Source organism: Eublepharis macularius, chromosome 17 (assembly GCF_028583425.1).
Source record: "Eublepharis macularius isolate TG4126 chromosome 17, MPM_Emac_v1.0, whole genome shotgun sequence".
NCBI lineage: Eukaryota > Metazoa > Chordata > Lepidosauria > Squamata > Eublepharidae > Eublepharis > Eublepharis macularius.
In genome coordinates, this window is record NC_072806.1 from 5,126,828 (window position 1) to 5,142,368 (window position 15,541).

The 15,541-nt window shown below is 50.6% G+C and overlaps 1 protein-coding gene across 9 annotated transcripts in view; it reads right to left on the reverse strand.

Moving 5' to 3' along the window:
• Positions 1-15,541, reverse strand: part of SAMD11 (sterile alpha motif domain containing 11) — a 180,895-nt gene that overhangs the window by 38,127 nt on the left and 127,227 nt on the right. For all 9 annotated transcript variants that reach the window (XM_055001074.1, XM_055001075.1, XM_055001073.1 and 6 more), the window contains one exon: positions 11,089-11,250. In XM_055001074.1, the coding sequence (XP_054857049.1) occupies positions 11,089-11,250 (162 nt within the window). The remainder of the gene's footprint in view (positions 1-11,088; positions 11,251-15,541) is intronic.

Consider the following 15,541-nt stretch of genomic DNA (forward strand, 5'->3'; position numbering starts at 1 on the left):
TACAGTATTGCAGTTTCCAAACAGGCCTCCTATTCCAGCACCACCCTTGTTTTGGGAATTAAGCAGGAATCGGGGTCCTGTATATCTTTGCTTGCCAGAGCAGGAAAAGTTAGTAGGAAAGGGGAAGTGAGCGACGACCAAGCATGGTTACAGGGGCACATGTGCACAAAAATACCACACCACCTAGCACGCCTAGACAACCTCCGGGCCGTGGCCCTCTACCTTCCCTCCTGGAAAGAGTGAGCCACCTGCAGTGGCAAAGAGCAAGCTGAAGGGAAGGGAGGCTGATAGAAATAAATCGCAGACAGCTCCGCTCTTCTCTAGTCATCATGGAGAAAAAGTCAGCCATGGGGAGCTTTGAGCAGCAAAGAAAAACTCCCAGCAAATCCCTCCCCCTTTCTCTAATTCCCTGCACAGTTTCAACGGTCTCCCTCTTCTCTTTCCCCCTTCTCTTCCTCTTCCAGCCTTACGAAGCCCTTGCGTCCTTGGTCTCTTCCTTCATCGGTAGCCCTCTTTCTTGCTCCAAGACTTCAGTAGCTCTCTGTCCTGCATCCCCCCCTTTGCCCCGTCCACCTCCCTCGTTTCCAAGAAATTCTGTCTATGTGGCTCAGAGAAGCCAGCTCTCTCTCTCTCTCCCTCTCTCTGGAAAAGAGTTCTAATGAGAACTGGGGCTTCTTCCGAGAGTCCTAAGGGATTACGCTCTGAGAATAACAGGACAACGGAGCAGAGATTCCTCACGTCAACTGTCAGGTGCCGCTGGAGAGACAGAGAGGGAAAGAAGGAATCACAGCCCAAGTGATCTGACACTGCTGTGTTGGCTGGCTGCAATGGAGCAGTCCAAAATTTCCTGTCTAAAGCAGGCCTTTAAAATGAATTCCTAGACACAGCAGAAGCCAGCAAGAGACAGACAGGCACTCTTGAGCCAAGCCAGTCAACTATCCCTCCTCCCCCTGCTGGTTTTGACTTTGGCAGATCAACCAGCCTAAGAACTGGAAGGGGACAGCCCTTCCCAGCTTAGGAGAGATCTCCTTCCCTTAGTCAAGCAGGGGGAGGGCAGGGGGAGGGCAGTCTGGCCACTACATAAAAAAGGGACTTTGTGGTCGCCCGAGGATTAGGCACCGAAGCCAATGAAAAGCAACACTAGCAGCAGACGGTTCAGAAATAGCAACTTGGCCCGAGCAAGGGCCAGGATCACGTTCTGTCTCGGAACACTTGCCTCACAACAAAAAGGGACGGCAGGAGGAGGCTTGACAGATGGCATTCCTCTCCTGTGGCATTCCTCTCCTGTGGCATTCCTCTCCAAGACCCACCCATGGTGGAAGTGCACCAAGAAGGAGTCACCTGGGAGTTTTATTGTAGCATAAGCTTTCGAGAATCAAGTTCTCTTCGTCAGATGCATGGTACAGAAACTGGTCAAATATAGAAGAGTTTCTGTACCATGACGAAGAGAACTTGATTCTCGAAAGCTTATGCTACAATAAAATTGGTTAGTCTTAAAGGTGCTACTGGACTGTTTTTGATTTTGCTACCACAGACTAACACGGCTCACTCCTCTGCATCTATGACCTGGGAGTCTGGATTTTTTTTTTAAAAAAAAGGGCCGACAACTCCTGCACAGCCAAGATTCCAGACAGGCCTGTTGAGGCAAAAGAGCACAGCACATAGCCGTGCGGAAGTCCCCCAGGACTGGGCAACAGGCCGTCAACTGGCTCCCAGAGCTGCCAGGGCTTGATGGTTGTGAAGGTCTGGCCAAAAGTAACATGGCAGCAACTGGGGGCTGAGGTTCAGCAGGCATTTGGCAGGTATGCAGCAAGTCCCAGGATCAGTGCAGTGAAAACGTTCCAAGGTGCAGATGTTGAGAAAGTCCCTTCCCTAGCACAGAAGTGCGTCCAACCACATTGGACACTGCCAAGCTGAGACCAATGACTCAGGACAAAGACTAGTCTGTCCAGCAGCTCCAAGGCTCATAGATAAGTTGTGAGGGTGCCTCATCTCCCGCAGCAACTTAGAATCTCTTTACACGAGACACCTCGGTGCGTAGTTGTCAAGTGCAGGGAGATGCAATGTTAGCCGGGAGGCGTAGTTTCAAAAGACAGAGCAGGCAGAGATCACTCCTCAGAAGGTTTGTCAATTTCATCTTTGCCTCCTGAAGGCACTGTCAATTTCACCTCTCCAGGCTAAAACTGTGCGGGATCACAACCAGAAGGCAGCAACCAGAGGGAATGGAAATGGGCTAGAGCTGCCTTTCTGAGCCGGGCTTGGACCTGGAGAAATTATAATGGGCTGAAGTTTCCCTTCTGGCATTTCACTGTCCCTTCACACAGCTCCAGTGTATCACAAAGCCTTTGTCCTGCCACCAGCTCTGTCTTTTTAAACTACCCTTCCCAGCTAACATTGCATCGCCTGACCCGTGTTCTTCACGTGTCAGACATCTCAGGTAGAGAGACTCTTAAGAGTTTTGCTCTTGGGACTGAGGTTGGCCTCCCCACAGGCACTTCTTAGGTAAGACTGCTGCTTTCTTTAGACTCACCCTGTAAATCTGTAAATCGGGAATAACAACACTGATCTACCTAACAGGGTTGTTGTAAGTCTTCCTGAAACGTGACACATCATATTTGAACATTCTCAAGCACTGTGCAAAGGCTAAGTTACTGCAACCAGTTCATCATGTTGCCAGGGAGTCTTTTAGGGCGAATGCATCTACCAGGTAGATCCTTGGCTCCCTTCCCCACCCCCGCCCTTGCAGGGCTTAGGAAAGCTTCAATTTTGATGAGGCCGTCCCACCAGTGCCTGCTTCCTGCCTTCTTCTTCCACTTCCCAAGGTCTCCTGCACTTTGCCCAGCTGGCTCGTGGAGGCAGATGATACCCTCCCAACGTTTCAGCTCCACGCCTGTGCAAGCGCTGCACCCCTCTGCACCAGTTCCTCCTTCCCCTGGGCAGAGACTTGCGTCCACCCGTGCTCCCTCCCCTTCCTGCCTTCTGCATGAAGGATGCCTACGAAGCAGAGCCATAACTCACCTGCCTCCTTTCCCCGACCACCACCCCTGCTTGCTCCAGTAGCACAGCTTGCCTGGGATTTATTTATATCCCAGTCCAGGCCATCTATATATTGCTCTTGCCATGAGAAGTCTGTCTTGGGCAATGTTCATCCCTGTTGCTTGGCTTGGCTTTGGGGCGGAGAGACAGTGAGAGAAAGAATGCTCCCTGGTTGGAAAAAGAGCCATGGAAATGGGGGGGGGGGGGAGCGTGGTGGCAGTGACTGCTAAGGGGAGTGAGAGAAACATCTGCCTGGGGTGCTGCCACTGCGTGGGCTGCCTGCTGTCCTGGGAGGGGTCTTACGGCTCAGCCCTTGGGCACGCGCAGGGAATTCCAAGCAGGGAGAAAGAGGGAAGGGATGAATCACAACAACCTGGTAGGATAGGAAAGACTGAGTGCTGCTGGAGGGGTTTTCACTGGGACAAGAATGCATTGAAGTATATATACAACCAGGGCAGTGTGTACTCTATTAGACACACACACACACATGTCTACATGTGGACAGATAACAATCTGGTACCCAAGTCAATCCAGGGAGTCATTGGGTGGCCTTGGGGGAAAGTTGCGGGCACACATCTAGCCTTGGTTCCCCCGTGTACACAAATGGGAATAACGCTATCACTCCCAAAGATGCCATACGGAGGGGAGGGGGCTGCTAAAAGCATCCCATTCCTGTTCCTTCGCTCTCCCCCAGAGCTTGCTATACCAAGGAATTTGGGCAATGTTCCGTGGAGGAATGGACAGGCAACCACCGTTCATGAATTCCACCCCCTAAACAAGTGAACTACCCCCCTCCAAACCTGATTTTCATTTCCACCAGGGCCAAACAGCTGCCGAAGCTTAGCCCCCCCCCCATCTTTCTGTACCAGGAGCGTTAATCCTTCCACCGCCAGGTAATTAACAAGCGCTAATTAGTGGCTGTTTGAAAGAAGAAACAGACAAAGCTTTATTTTTTACTGCATTTGGTGCTCTTATCCTCCTGTCAGACTGGCGCAAGGCAAGGGGCCTAAGGGGAAAGCTGGAGAGACAAGACCCCATCAGAGGAGGAGGTTATTTAGGTATAAGCTGGGGCCTTCTTCCTAGGACTCTTCAGTCTGGGCAATGGCTCTTCATGCCCACTTTCAGGCCTGGCTGCCACCCGATATGGCATCTGTGTGAAAGCAACAAGGAGAATATGGTATGTGTAGGCTCCTCTGGGTGGTTCTTTAGGCCACCACAGCCACACACCAAAAGCTGCTGCCTGCTTGGGCTTCCACACAGCTCAGAGCCAAGCTACAAGTGATGCCTTACACAGATTGGACGCTTGTCAGCTTCCCTCAAGTTTTAATGGGAAATGTAGGCGTACTGGTCTTGCAGCTGTAATGGAGAGCCAAGCTGTAAAACCAGGACGCCTACATTTCCCATCAAAACTTGAGGGAAGCTGACAAGCGTCCAGCCTGTATAAGGTGTCACTTGTAGCTTGGCTCTCAGTGAGGGTTGCAAGCAGCAGCTCTGGAAGAAACTGAAGAGGGGCACTCAAATGAAGTGTAACCTGACCCTTCACTTTGCCAGGAAGGAATGGAAAGACACATGATACAGGCCCCTTGCTGAAGTTGCCAGTTTGGGAGCCAAACCGAATGTGAAGGTAAACCCGCAGCCACTACAGGTGACCACAGCTGTCACCATTTTAAAGTGACAGCCCAAAGGCCCAATCCCAGGGCACAGAGCTCTCCTTGAGTGCCCTTTAAAGTGCAGGCGCCTTTTAAAGTGCCAAAACAGCTGCAGGGGACATTTAAAAAACACTTTAAAATGGTGATGGTGAATTCATGGCGACTACAGATTTGCCATCACGTTTAGTGCCATCTGGGTTAGGCAGGCCTCCCGACACCCCCACCCCCACCCCCCATGACCACCTCCTTGAGTTCTACAGAAGACAGGCAGGAGAGAAACACAATATAGAAATTACATACCTTAGAGCCGATGTGCCTGTTGTGAAGGAAGAGCAGTGCCTCAAGCCAACATTTCCCTTCATAACGCTAATGCTAGGGGAGCCACTGGAAGGGAAGAGTCCGCAGGTGCGGGGGGGCTTTCCCCCTACCTGTGGATGCCTCCCACACAAATGCCCCTCCCCGGGTTTTCTTCCTACTGGCTTCCAAGATTGGAAGGAGACGGTTTTTAAAAATGTATTTATTTGGGTGCTTTTAATCCACTCAGTGTGAACTCGAAGGGACTTACATTATCAACAAAAGCAGCAACAATAGAAAAGTATTGACTCTACAAAAAAAGTATTGACTCTACACACAGGTTGTCAGACAGCAAATCTACCTGCCTTCAGTCCTTATGGTGGGAAGTGATGCAAAGCAGATGGTAACAGGTTTTCTTCGGGGAGGGGGGTTTGGTGTAGGGTTTGGAGGGGAGAATCCAGAGGAGGTGGGGGGAGGGGGAGATTAAGCCCCTCCCCTCCTGCCTTGCAATACCCCACAATTCACATTAATTAGCAGGCCTTGTTAAGAAGGCGTATGTTGTCCATGCTGACTCGCTCGTTGGCGAGGGCGGACTAAAAATCTAATGTAATAAATAAAATAAATAAATAAATTGAGATGTTGCCATCTGTCGTGCTCCATCACAATACCATCTCTGCCTCAAGTTTCATAGAATCATAGGGTTGGAAGGGATCTCTAGGGTCATCTAGTCCAACCCCCTGCACAATACAGGAAATTTCCAAATACCTTCCCCCCTCCACACATTGCTACCTGTCCCCAAATTGGCAATCAGCATTATCCTGGGCATGTAAGAAGGGGCCATGAGAACTAAGCACTGATGCAACCCTTCCTGCCCTCCCTCTCGGATCAGCAACCTTTTCTGATCTGCCTTGATTCTTAGAATAAGCATTGCTGTCAGATGGCCATCTAGCCTCTGCTTAAAAACATAAGAGTGCAAAGCCAAGGGTTTGCAATCGCAAAGGCCAGTCCCAACCCAAATCATGGAGCATTTGCATTCTCTTTTTTTGGGGGGGGGGGGGGTTGGCTACCTTTTTTTATTTCAGAGGTTTGAGACCTGTCTCTTACCCCATCCTCGACTTCAAACCATTTCCCTTAGGCAATCCCTCAATCTCAAGTTGCATCACAGCGATGAACCCCTTGCTACATGCACACGTGGCGTTACTCAGTCTGTTGCGGGGGGAGCACTGCCTCATCAGTCATAGCCTCAGGGCTTTTTTCTGGGAAAATAGGTGTTGGAACTCAGTGGGTTGCCCTCGGAGAAAATGGTCACATGGCTGGTGTCCCCGCCCCCCAATCTCCAGACAGAGGGGAGTTGAGATCGCCCTCCGCACCACTGAGCGAGGGCAATCTAAACTCCCCTCTGTCTGGAGATCAGGAGGGGCGGGGCCACCAGCCATGTGACCATTTTCAAGAGGTTCCTGAACTCCATTCCACCGTGTTTCCGCAGAAAAAAAGCCCTGCATAGCCCTATTTTGAGCCACCACATTCACACAACAACTACCTTTCCCACCCAGGTCCCCTCACCCTCCTAGTGGGAGTGGGGGGGGGGAGACTTGCTGTCATCTCCTTCTTCCCTTGTTAATCTTGTGTTCCCATGGGCTGCAGCTGCGCAATGACATCATTTCCAGCGGCATCACTGCCAGTGACATCACTGTGCAGGCTTAGGAGTGCTCCTGTGCTTCTCAGCAGGCCGATTAGGGCTCCAAACGTGCCCAATGGGGCCCCAATCAGCCTGCAGTGAAGCGCAGGGGTGCTTTCGGGGTGGCACGATGACATCAGTGACGTTGTTGCTCCATCCCAGGAGCGCACCCGGGAGGCCAGTTCCTGTGCCTTTCTTCCCTGCCGGCCAGGTAAGTGGAGGCAGAGGGTGGAGGGTGAAAGTGGGGGTTCCCCCTGCCCCCAGCAGGGGAATGGGATCCCCGCTCAACAGCCATGCTATAAAATGGGATTTGTGAAAAGGCCTCAAGATGGTTAAATTGCTAGTCATCCTATCCTGAAAGAAACGTTTTTGTGCGATCAGTGGTGGCTCACGTTTGGGAGAAGTCACCTACCTGCCTTCTTTCCTCTCCAGCTCTATGCCTGTGACAGGTGGACGTGCAAGAGAGGTGAACAAAGGAAACTTCACCTGGTGCATCTGCACACAGCCGCTCCTGGCCACGAGGCCTCCCGTGCCTTGTTTCAGACCAGAGCATCTGCCAAACGCATGCCTCTTTTGCTGTGAAATCTGCAGCGCCAGCTACACACTTCCCAGGCAAGAAGACTTTTAAATGTATACAGCCAGCCTCACCAGATTGCATTGAAAGCCTGGAGAATTCTCCCCGGCCAGTGGCTGTACGCCTCCAATGTTTATAAATTAATTATCTGAAAAAGGCAGGCCGTGCCTTATTGCATGGGGGGGAGGAAGGAGGGGGTTGTAATTTAGAAGCCTGAAGCCGCTGCCAGTTCCAGGAGTGGCATTGATCCTGAATGACCGCAACAATCCACCCAACCCTCCCCCCCACCGCTTTCTCGCTCTCGCTTTCCATCCTTCTTCTCTACCCACACACACACACACACGCACACATTCAGAGCGTATGTGTTATTTACAATGCTACACTCTCCGACGGTTTGGAAATCAAGAGTGATTGACACAAGGATGCTGCGGGGATGGCGGTTCCAGGCACGGAGAATCGAGAATACGGGATTAATGTTAATGTTGAGCGGCATGTGGGGGGAGGAATGGCAACCAATTAAAGCAAAAACGGTTTCTAAATTATTAAAACACTCATTGGTGCCACCAGGCATGCCCACAGACAATCGACGTTTGCACTGACAAAAATAAAAAACATGGCCAGTCTCTTCTCTGAGTCTCCCCCGCCTCCCAGTTTCTGCTCCTAAGGTGAAAGGGAGCCACTGCTGGTCTCCCGGACTCGCCCTAGGGAAAGGTTTGCAAACAGTTGTCCGCCTGGTCACTGATGACCGGTAACTATGGTCCACAGGTGACCAGAAATAAGCAGCTTTACCCCAGTGCTGCCCTCCTTCCCTTCCAGTCACAACTGCGTCTGTGTAGAAATCCCGTGGAAATCTTTTGTGGGACAAGTGATTTTTTTTTTCTTGTGTGTCCCGAAAGCATCCCCAACCACATGCACAGAACAACAAAGGGAAGTTGCTGTGGCTCAGGGGCAGAACATAAGCTCTGCATCCTGGAAGTCCCAGGTTCAATTCCCAGCTTCTCCAACCAGAGGATCTCACATAGGAGGTGTGGGGGGGGGAGTCTGGTGGGGGGGACACTGCTCATCAGAGATGTCTATATTGAACAAGAGGAGAAAAAGCTTTGCCACAGCAGAAGGCAGCTTCGTAGGTGGACATACTGGGGAGGGGGGGGGGGGAGAAAAGCTCCCCCCAGTTACACCTTCCGTTGAGAAGGAAGTCCAGATGGCCTTTGGAAAGGGCTCAAAGGAAACCTCGTCAAGGGGGGCGCTAAATGGAAGCCAGGGAGCCGGCAGAATCAGTCCTAATTGTGTCTCTGGGACCATTGCAGCAACAATTGTTGCTGTCTCGAATTGCAGTGAGGACCTGCAGAACCAGTTGACAACCCCTGGCTGATTCCTTCCCAGCTGCCAGAAAGACATAAGCCAGAGAAGATGCCCTACAGCATTCTGGAGGGCAACATTCCAGCGAGGATCTGTCAGAATAAGGATCTGCCACACGGAGCAGGCGGAGCAGGCGTCTGCCTTTTCAACTCTTCTCTCTCTCTCTCTCAACACCGCCCCCCCCCATCTCCTGTAAGTCTCAGACCTACCTCTAGTTATAGCAGCTCTGGATGTTTCCTTCAGATGCTTTTAACCGAATCAAAAGGGAGAGGAGGCGATGAAGAACACCGGAGTGTCCGGGAGAGACACACTTCTCAAATTATCAGACCCTAAGACCACCTCTCTCTCTCTCTCTCTCTCTCTCTCTCTCTCTCTCTCTCTCTCTCTCTCTCTCTCTCTCTCTAGTGCTTTTTAATCCTGTCCTTCCACCAGGGAGCTGAGGCATACACCAAACCGCGTCCCCATTTTCTTTTCACACCACTGCTGACTTGCCCAAGTTTCTTGGCAGAGTGTGGATTGGAACCCAGGCCTCCCAGAACCTAGCCCAACACTCTTAGAACTACCCCACACTGGGCAAACGGGGAAGATGCACCCAGAAAGACTTTTTTCCCCACACACGTTGGGTTTATGTTGACTTCAAGCTCCTAGGGGCAGAGGCTTTTATTTATTATTTTATTATTTGTTTATTATATTCCTCGTCTGCTCTCCCCACAAGCGGGCTCAGAGCGGAGTACAACAAATATAAAACAGCATAACAGTTTAGTTTAAAATCAACTAAATACATCAATAAAAACAGTGATTTCTAAAAGATAGCGGCAGCAACACACACACAGCAATAACAACAAACCATGTGGTCGAGTGGCAAAACAGGGGAGGCGGTAACACCCCACCCCGACCTCCATCCTGTGGCAGGAGGTTCCACGGCCCACCGACTCAACTACCATAGGCTTGGCAGAAGCCCCACAGCTTTGGATGAGGCAGCCTGCCTTTTGCTTAAGTGCTAAGCTCCTGGCTGGTGTGATATAAACAGCAATCCAAAACCTTCCCCCAGAATTCCCCCAGAAGGGAATTATCACTCCTCTTGTTGTGAAAAAGTAAGCCTTCCCAAGACACTCCCTGCAGACAATCTCCGTTTTGGAAAGTAAACTCCAGAGGCTGCATAAAACAGCAGCAGTGGCTCAGTGACACAGCACCTGTTTTGTATGTAGAAGGTCCCAGGTTCAATCCCCAGCACCGCACCTCCAGTAAAGAAAGACTGAGCTCTGTAGTGCTGCTGTCAATCTGAGCTAGATGGACCAGTGGCCCGACTCCAGTATACGGCAGCTTTCGACGTACAAGCGACTGCCGTTTGATCACTAGGCAATGATGCAGCACGTTGAATGCAAAGTTGACTTATAAGATGTCAAACCATTGGTCTGCGGTAGAAGAGCACGATTCAAGTCCAGCAGCACCTTCAAGACCAACACAATTTTCCGGTTTTGAGCTTTTGAGAATCAAGCTCTCATTGTCCAAAGGGAGCTCTGACTCTCCAAAGCTCATACCCTGGAAATGTTGTCGGCCTTTAAAGTGCTACTGGATTCGAAACTTGCTCATGGACTTTTGATGCTGTCCACTAGGCAGCCTGGCTCTGGGGGCACATTTTGGGCAAACGTGAAACAGGTTCTCAATTATTCAGATTGTGACCGTGTTCCGACCACCGTGCAGGCTGGGCAGGTGCACCGACACCGTGTTCAGACACCAAAATATCTTTGGCACATCCTGCTCAGAAAATTCCCAGCGCTTGATGTGCAGCGCTTGATATGCTCTGGGGTTCAAAACGTTTAAAAGGTCTTCTCTCATATTGCCTCTAGAGCCTGCTTTTTTCTTCCCATCAGCATGGGTGGATTCTCTCATGGTAACCCTACTTGCCCTGTTGCAACTCTATACCTGCTAATTTACAGTTTTGCTCGAGGCCTCAAACCCTACCCCAATTCAACACCCAACAGTAGCAGCACTGCCTCACATCCACCACTCACTTCACATGTTCTGAGACTGAGCCCTGAGCAATGAAAACAGGTTTCGGAGAAGAAATTACGCTCTGGCTGATTCCTAGGAAAAGAAGACTGGCTTTATTTGCAGAGCTGGCAGAATACTGCTTGGGGCAAAGGCACTGGATGCCAGTCAGGTGGCATGGCACTCCCTTGAGTGTCTGCCATAGAACTCCAGCACATAAGACGAGAATTCTGCAGCATGTTCTGGGAGCCCATGTCTGCTGCGGCACGTATTGAGAGCACATCTTAGAACATACAAAAGACTCCTGCGTGGCTGTGCATTACAGGAGAAAATCCTTAAATGCAGGATCCATTGACTTTTCGGAGAAATTCCACATTGGTCATGGGCCCCTTGATAAACTTCCAAGGTCTCCAGGTTTCCCAAGAAAAGCAATTTGGGGCGGTGGGAGGGGAATCAGCAAAATGGACCTCCAGACAGGCACCCAATTGGAATGAAACTGCCCTTACCGCTATGGCCGGGAACAGCCATACTGTTGGCCAGCTGGTAGAGGCGCTGCTGCTGCTCCTCAAAGGCGCCGTGTTCATTGAGAGCCGACATCATCCGCCTATAGTGCTCCTCTGGGGTCATCTGAGTTACGGCACCTTCCAGCAAGGGCGTGTGGGAGTTTTCTGAAGGTTAAAAAGGAAAAATGCACATGGATGCCAATGTGGGAGAGCAATGCAAAATGAAAGATAAGAGGAAGAGAGGGAGGCCAGAGGTCAGGAGGACCACCCCTCCTTTGCATACCCTCAGTGCCAAAAAATGCCTGAACGGCACAACATATGGCATAAAGACCACAAGGTGCGCTCTCACATGGCCACCAAGCACATGCCCATAATAGAAGAGGCAACTGTCACAAACAATCCCCTATCAAAAGGCCTCCTCGCACACTGTGTTTTTTTCAGGTGTACACCTAAACTATAAAATGTGCTTCTGGTGGATGCATATTTTCACATCATAGGGCCTTTAGATTAGAGCTCGAAGGGACTCCAAAGGTCATCTAGTCCAATCCCTTGCACAATGCAGAAAAATTCACAGCTACCTCTATGCCAGGAGGAAGGGGGAAAAAACCCTCATGGAACCCTGAACAATCTGGTCGGTAGGAAAATTCCTTCCTGACCCTGAAATGGTGATCAGCATTTACCCTGCATATATGCAAAAGGGCCACAAGAGCTGAGCACTGGCTCATCCCTTCATGTCCTCCTTCACAAGATCTGATAAACACACTGCCTAAATTCATACAAATTCTTGCACACTTGGTAGCAAACTCAGGCAACCGGTGTGACAACTGAAGAAGAGGCGCATCCTAAGTTTTAGCTATGGAAAAGGACCAAGTGAAGCACTCGTGGGAACAGAAAACAAATCCAAGGGTCTTTTTGGCTTCTGCTATGGAGTACAGATGTAAACAAAGGGAAGTAAACCTCAGAGAGTTTCGCTCCCTGCTTAGTTTAGTGGATAGAGACTCAGATCAAGTAGACCTGGTCCTAAATCTGGGTGACCTAGTGATTGTTATTTCTCAGCCCAATCTACCTTGCCAGGTTATTGTATGCATTTTTTTGAATGCCATACCTTGATTTCTTGGAAGAAAAGCAGATCAGAAATGACTGACCCAACAAATCAGATCCAATCCATCTCTGGCTCCCAACTATCACGGCCACCGTGACACGAGACGGAACCAGCTGTTCTCCCCCAGGCACAGTGAAGGTGCTGTGGGGTCCTTGCCGCAAGGGAAGATAAAAACCAGGCGGGGCGACGTCTGTTTACTGTAAGCAGACCTTGGCAGTAATTACCATTCCCTCGCTTTGGCAGCATCTGCTTTAACGCTGTTTTATCTCTGATCGTCACCACGGGCCAAAGCTTTTCATTACTCGGAGGAAATCCAACAGCAGCATTAATGCTATAAGGAGGGGAGGCGGAGGGGGACACACACACCAGGGGCATGCAAAGAGAGTGTGCGAGTTGGGGAGAGGGAGCCCCTCAAAGACACACTCCCCATGCCGCGGCTTCCTAAGAACCGCCTGCATATTAAACGAATTAGATCATCATCTCTTAAGGGAACGATGATTTTGCATACACCCCAAGATCTCTTTCTCCAGTGTGAATGTGCACTGGGCTGCCCCAGTAGCAGGCTTGGACAGCTGGCCTACGGTGTTGGCACAAATTCAACATGGCCGCTCGAGGGAGATGGCCGGGAAGAGGCAGCAGAAATCCTCTCTTCTCTTCTCACGGTTACCCCGACACCAAAACAGAGCAGGTTCAAGATGCTCCCCGACCACAGGTGAAGACCAAACACTGCTCAGAAAGATGCTCTTGTGTCTTAGAGGGGTCTTGGACAGCCCCCTCCTGCTGCATCTGGGTTGGGTGGCAATCTTTTAATACATTTGGGCTTAAGGGTTCTCCCTTCTTATTCTCAGCCCGTTTGGTGTAGTGGTTAAGAGCGGCAGGACTCTAATCTGGAGAGCTGGGTTTGATCCCCCACGCCTCCACTTGAAACCAGCTGGGTGACCTTACGTCACTCACAGCTCTCTCTGAGCTCTCTCAGCCCCAGCCACCTCACAGGGTGATTGTCATGAGGATAATAACAACACACTTTGTAAACCACTCTGAGTGGGTGTTAAGTTGTCCTAAAGGGTGGTATATAAACTGAATGTTATTATTATTATTATTTGCAATAATCCCATCAGGCAGTGACAAACCTAAGAGCCAGTGAGTGTGGATTTCTCTCTCCAGTCCAACCCCTACATGGACCCTGCTGGCTCTTGTGGAGCTATATACGGGAGAGGCTGAGCAAACTGCCTGCACTACTCTTTGACACTACTTTCTTCCCGACACCAGATCCAGTATTCGCTGAGGGAGGCCTTGAAGCCCCGGCCCTCTCTGTTCTTTGGGCACGTAACAGAAAGAAAGACTAAAGAGGCAGCCTTGGAGGCTGTTACCACCACTGATTTTAAACATTTTTTAAAAAAATATATTCCTCATCCAGAGTCAACTGAGGCAGAGAGCACTTCACAATTCAGTTCAACAGCCTCCTCTTACGCCGTAACCGGCCAGCGCCTCTTTTGTGGTTTCCTCCGTCTCCCCCACAAGTACAATTCTTGCCCTCTCTTGTGGTCAGGCCACTATGAAATGAGGCCAAGTCCACCCACCCACCCCAAATCCCACACCCATGGACTGCATCACCACCAACTGATGCCGCCCTTAAGCCAGAGAAAAATGCTTCTTATGTGCCAAGGTCAATTAAAAAAAAGACCCAGTTTGGCTCAAACGGACCAGCATTCGGACCAGGGCCTTCAGGACCTGTTAACTCCAAAAGGGAATGGGGAGGAGGGACAATGAGAAGGGAAGCCCACGGCAACACACGGTGCTTGGCCTGTGGAGCAGGCGGCCTACACCCCAGGGAAGGAAGGAGCAAGGGCTTTGGAATTCCCCCCCCATCTATTCCTGCCGCCTCCACTGCCGCCGCCGCCACCGCCACTCCTCTCTGCTGACTGACAAGGCCTCCCACGCCTGCCCGCCCACCCGCCTCCCGGGAGAGAGCTCACAAACACACCAACTGTCTCTCAGCCTCCCGCTCTAAGGCTCTTAGCTGAAGCTGTGGAAAAAAAGACCTCATTTGGGGAGGGGGGGGCGTTGAAATCACTGGAGGTTTGGCTTTGCAGGTTGGGAGGGCTTCATCCCCTAAAGACAGAGGAGGCGGAAGCAGAGAGACAGAAAGATCAGCATGTTTCTAATTACGGAAAACTCCTCCCGACCTGCCCCAGGGAAGATTTTGGGGGCAAGGTGGCGACTGAGCACAGAGAAAAGCTGTGAGATTTGATTTAAATGGGAGATTTCCCCAGACTCAGCCCATGATAATTCCCGCTCTGCTGTGGCGTTGCCGTCTGCTTTTGTCTTTAGCGTCGGCGGGATAATGCGGGAGATTGATTGTGTCAGATCTTCGGTTGCCGCCAGGTGTGACACGATCTTCAGCGAAGCCGCTCAGAGGGCAAGGCCTAGACAACAGCAGCTGTCCAGCCTTCTGCTCTTCTCCGGACGCAGATGCTGCAGAGAGATGCATCTCTGTCGTTCCCTCTTGCTTTGGCGATAGTTTCAGAAGGAAACCACATCTTGCGCATAGACAGGATCTGTGCTTGACACAGAACCTCAATGCCAGGGTACGTGGCCACGTGGGTGGTAGCAGCAGAGAGCAGCCACAGGTATTAAGTGTCAATGTTGCCATTTTCTTTTAACCTTATGAGGAGCTTGGCCAGGTTGGAAGGAGCGGGTCCTCCTTTCTGCCTGTCCAGGCTCCGAGAGAATCTAGAGAGCAACCCACACCCCACTTCAAGGGAGAGTCTACGATGAACGCTTGGTGGTAGTGAGCGTAGTCCCCAACCTGGCAGGGCGACCCTGAGGACTCGCCAATGATGTTTTGATCGGCATCTTCCCCTAACTTGCTCCATCCCTCATTAGCTGCACTTATGCCCTGCTATGGGCTGGTTCGCACATATATGGTAAAATAACATGGCAAAGAGGTGCTAAGAAGCAGTACAGACATCAATTCAGACTGCAGACGGTAGATTCCAGCTTTGGAAGTTCTTGTGCATTTAAACAAAAGCCCTCCATGCAGAGAGAAAACTAACCCAGCAAGGAGAAAGATTCTTTACTTCCCTTTCTATCTTCAGGGAGGTTTTTTAAAAAAAACCTTAGAAGAGTTTTGGAGGAAAGGCGACATGATCCTCCACTCACAGCCTGAAGTGGTACAGTCCATTCTACCTCCTTGGCATTCTACACCTTATTGAGTGATTCCACACACGTTGGATAATGCACTTCCAATCCTCTTTATAGATCATTTGGAACGGATTTTTTCGTGTGCAGAACAAAAAATCCACCTCAAACGATTGATAAAGTGCATTGAAAGTGCATTATCCAACGTGTGCG